We start from the raw sequence: 4,860 nt of genomic DNA, 5'->3' as shown, positions 1-4,860 counted from the left end.
AAATATAAAAAATTGGATTATTCATATTTCCCTTTTTATTTCTCTAATATTTTTAAGTTTTAAATGGGACCTTAAATTTTTTATCAAAGTTTGATTTAAGGAAAATATTTGAAATATATATAAAATATTGCCAAAATTTCAAGGTCAACATCTAATCACATGGTTTAATTTAATACATAAAATTAAATTTTCATATTTTCAATGAATTTATAATTTAATAAATTTATATAAAGTCTGTTTTAAAAACATAATACATGCCCCGTGCATAGCTCGGGTCTCTACTAGTAAATAATTAAAAAAACAAGTCATAAATTATTTTTGTCTCATAGTATGTAAAAACGTCAAAATAAATATAAAATCAAAAAATTACTCCCTTCTAAATACCAATAGTTATACTATAACTTGTTAAATAATATAAATAGTTATCACTTGTAACATTATTTTTTTATATAAATGTTAAAATATAATATATTTTTTATAGTGCATGACCCAAACATAAGAGGCTTCAAGTTTGATAATTGGATGATTGTCACATTCACCTCACACAATTATCATCTCTTCAATATTATTTTAAGTCATGCCTCGAAAGGTTCACCCCTTAACACCAATATAAAATGTTCAAGTCTCTTGAATCAAATGTCCCTTGTTTGTGAAACTTCATGGGATGTGTGATAGATTAACCGAAAGCAATTATTGGAAAGCTTTAATTAAGCTGTACTAGTGTGGGGTGGGCATCCCACATATTGCCCACGCTACTTGGCGTGCCACAATATGCTTTCAGCAAACTTGCTGTCAATTCTTGACAGTGCGAGATGATCTAGCAGCTTTAAAAAAACTAAAGCAAAAAAGAAAAAGAAATGCTAACATGATAGCAGTATTTTTTGGAGAGAGAGAGAGAGAGAGAGCACACGCATATTACTGCTCTGCTTTTCCTCCTTTAAGACGGCGCAAGCAAGCATTTCTCTTGCAGCCAAAATTTCTCTCCCACCCGCTCAGTATGTCTTCAAGAAAGCATCCATCTGTTAACCCCGGGAGTGGCGAGAAAGATATAAAAAACAGCAGGAATAGAGAGAATAACCAGCACGCCAGTACCGGCCTTCTCAACCTCCAATTGAGTTACGCCTTGTCCGCTTTCATCTTCCTCTCACTGTGGCTCCTCCTCCTCCACCGCTTCGCACTCCCAAAAGCCATTCTTCAATACATTAAGATCGACAGAAAACTCACCACCCAAAAGCCCACAGTTCCCCCCACCTGCGTTGACGCAAACCTCTCCCTGTTCGTCTACGATCTCCCGCCGGAGTTCAACCTCGGACTCCTCAAGGACTGCCGCCACCTTAACATGTTCAGGGACATGTGCCCTCACGTAGCAAACCGCGGCCTCGGCCAGCCCCTCTCCGGCGCCAGCTGGTTCGCCACCAATCAGTTCACCGCCGAGATGATCTTCCACGCACGCGCCGAGAACCATCCGTGCCGCACGCGCGATCCCAGTCGGGCCAACCTCTTCTACGTACCCTTCTACGGAGGACTCTACGTCTCCAGCAAGTTCCGTGAGACCAACGTCACGGCACGCGACGCTCTGGTGATGATGCTGGCGGAGTATCTAGAGGCTGAGCCCTGGTGGCAGCGCCGCCACGGGATGGACCACTTCGTCGTCCTCGGGAGGACTGCTTGGGACTTCATGAGGGAGATAGAGGTTAAAAGTGGGGCCGACTACGGCGCCAGCTGCCTTCTGAAATTGCCACGTGTCAAGAACATGTCAGCTCTGATCGTGGAAAGACACCCCTGGCAGGGCTCAAATCAGCACGGTGTTCCGTATCCCTCCTACTTTCATCCCTTCACGTCAGGCGAAATGCTTGCGTGGCAAAACAAGGTGAGGCTGCAGAGTCGGCCCCACCTGTTCTCCTTCGTTGGGGCCCCGAGGATCGGCCTCAAGAGGGCCGCCCTCAGGAACGAGGTCATAAGACAATGCGACGAATCAAGTCGGTGCAACCTCGTGAAATGTGGATCCGGAACGAGTAGTTGCCACGAGCCGATGGAGGTGATGAAAGTGATGATGGGGTCGGAGTTTTGTCTGCAAGTGATCGGGGACTCGTTCACTCGGCGATCGACGTTCGACTCGGTGCTCGCGGGGTGCATACCCGTGTTCTTCTCGCCCCACACAGCGTATTCTCAGTACACATGGTTCCTCCCTGCGGATTCAGGCTTGTACTCGGTTTACATAGAAGCCGGGGCGAATGGGAGCTTGAGCAGGAGGAGGATAGAGGAGGAGCTGGTGAAGATTTCGGCGGATACTAAAAAAAGAATGAGGAATGCGGTGGTGGAGCTGATCCCAAGTCTCACCTACGCGCACCCAAATGCCACGGGCTTCGCCTTGCCGGATGCTGTAGATGTTGCCCTCGCCGCATTGTCCAAGCACGTACACACTAAATTACAACATATGGCCGTCTGAAGAGACGCTGTTTGGCTGGCGACTCTAAAAAGGACCCTTTTTTTTTTATTTTTTATTTTTGCATAAATGATTTTATTTTCCCAATTTATGTGGCGTATATTATTGAAAGAAAATGTGAATTTTTTCATTATTGTTAATTTATTTATTTCATACAAACGTGTAAATTTACAAATTAATTAAGTGTAATTTTTAAAAAATTAATATAAAAAGTTAAAAAAAAATTGCGCAAGTCCTAACTTTGCATAATACTTTAAAAAATAAAAAATAAAAGTAACCTTGTTCATAGCCCATGACGAAAAATGGCAATGACTCCTAGCTGGTTGATGTTTTACCAAATTTTGTAGTAAGAAAAATCCTTTTCGTTCTAATTTTAAGCAATTATTCACTAGTATATTTTCATTATGAAATAAATAAACTAACAATAATAAAAGGTTTTGGCACCATTTACTTGTAGAAATGGTTTTATTTTTTTTATTTTTAAGTTTTCAAATAATTACAAAAATATCATGCACCTTGTTTTCTAATTTTCTAAATTTATATGAAAAATTTGGATATATATATTAGATTGATAACTCTTACTTCTCTTACTTGGTGCATGGAAGCTTGAAATTTGGAGTTTGGAATTTGATTCACTACAATAAATAAGCTTATTAGTGACGGTTTTAAACCGTCACTAATAATAAAAAAACCGTGACTAATAGTGTTAGTTATAGTTTTATCAGTATTAGTGACATTTTTAAATTAGTCACTATATCCGTCTTGACAAATATTTATTAGTAATGAATTATACAGACTGTTACTAATTGTGGAGTATTAGTGACGGACAAAAAAAAAAAAAAAAATACCGTCACTAATAGCCTACAACTGTCACCATAAAATCAACATATTCTCGGCTCAAATTCTTCACTAAAGCCCACGTATTAGTGATTGTTACTAAAATTGTCACTAATAATGTACTATTAATCACGATTAGAAACCGTTACTAATATTTGGTCTTTAGTGACGAATTTGAGCTCAGAATATGTTAATTCTACAGTAATGCTTTTAGTCTTTTAGTGACGATTTAGAAACCGTCACTAATACTTCATTTTTCTATTATTAGTAATAGTTTTTCAAACCGTCACTAATACTTTGAAATAATTAATTTTTTTTTGAAATTTCTTGTAAAAACTTGTAATTACATTTTAGCATACATAAAATTGCACCAGAATTACTAAAACATTCATAAATTGTTCAAAATTCAAAGACAAATTATTCAAAATTCAAATATATATATATATACAATACAAATTGAGATTAAAAAATAAAAAAAAAATCTGTTTAGATAACATAAAATACAGGAAAAGTCAAAATTAAAGTTGCGCGCATCCGATCCGACTCTAGTACATGTCATCGTCGTGGTATTGTGACAGCCGCAAACCCTACAAAAAAAAATTATATAGGACATTAGTGTACAATTTTTGAACATATATGTATATACTATAATTAAAAATGCTTTGATAGCAAATTGATCGGACATTCGAACATATATAGTGTAAAAAAATGATACAATTATAAATAATTAAGTTTCATCAGTCGAAATTTACCCAACTCGGTTCGGACCTCGTATGACTGAATTGTAAGCTAAGTGCTTAAAATAAACTAAGTTTATTAGGTTTGTTTGTATTCTAACTTTACTTCTAAGGGTGACAAAAGCTCCCAGGGAGGAGTTTTTAGGCATCGTCAACTCTGGCATGTCTAGGTCAACATGATGGACGTGTCGGGCCTTACCGCATTCAGTTTGGATCTCGTATGCCCGAATTGGACACCTGGGTGCAAAACAGTGAACTGAGGTTACTATGTTTGTATTTTAACTTTACTTCTAAGTAGGGAAAAAGTTCCTAAGAAGGAGTTTTTAGGCACTGTCAGATCCGGTGTAACGTCCTGCTTAACTTATCACATAATAATAAACATAAATAATAATAACATCAACCCGAACCCGTGGGTAACGGGGACACCTGTCAATCACAACGGAAACCTAAGCAACAGTAAGTATAAAGTCTCAACATCCAACCATAAAACATAATACCAGAGTTTGCTTCCCAAAATATAGTATTGGAATACAATCTCCAGAATATCAAAATAGACCTAGGATCTTACAACAAAAATTTCCTGATCCTAGATCAAAGCTTACCCTTCTAGCAGGGAAGCTCAACTCACTCAACGGCACCCATGACCCGCCGGTCTCTCAAGGTCTCCTGAAAATTTAATTAAGTTTGGGAGTGAGACACATCTCAGTAAGGGAAAATAAACTAAATACAGTTGTGTGGTAACATGAACATTTAATACAATCATACATATACAGTACATTTCATATATCTGGAAACATTCGTCATAACATACTAAATCATCATATACTTTCATATTTTTCT

At 37.7% G+C, this 4,860-nt stretch overlaps 1 protein-coding gene across 1 annotated transcript; it reads left to right on the top strand.

The window, feature by feature from the left end:
• Positions 1 to 972: 972 nt before the first annotated feature.
• LOC131143790 (probable xyloglucan galactosyltransferase GT17) lies at positions 973 to 2,668 on the top strand. The gene has a single exon (XM_058092128.1). The coding sequence runs from the start codon at positions 998 to 1,000 to the stop codon at positions 2,447 to 2,449; it is 1,452 nt and encodes a 483-aa protein (XP_057948111.1). The 5' UTR covers positions 973 to 997; the 3' UTR covers positions 2,450 to 2,668.
• Positions 2,669 to 4,860: the final 2,192 nt, after the last annotated feature.

The sequence above is a fragment of the Malania oleifera genome, chromosome 12 (genome assembly GCF_029873635.1).
Source record: "Malania oleifera isolate guangnan ecotype guangnan chromosome 12, ASM2987363v1, whole genome shotgun sequence".
In the NCBI taxonomy this organism is placed as follows: domain Eukaryota; kingdom Viridiplantae; phylum Streptophyta; class Magnoliopsida; order Santalales; family Ximeniaceae; genus Malania; species Malania oleifera.
The sequence above is the reverse complement of the archived record's forward strand: the minus strand, read 5'-3'. Positions and strand labels throughout refer to the sequence as shown.

What these genes read in the sequence shown, in the direction of transcription:
- LOC131143790 (XM_058092128.1), top strand. Translation starts at nt 998, where the DNA reads ATGTCTTCAAGAAAGCATCCATCTGTTAACCCCGGGAGTGGCGAGAAA.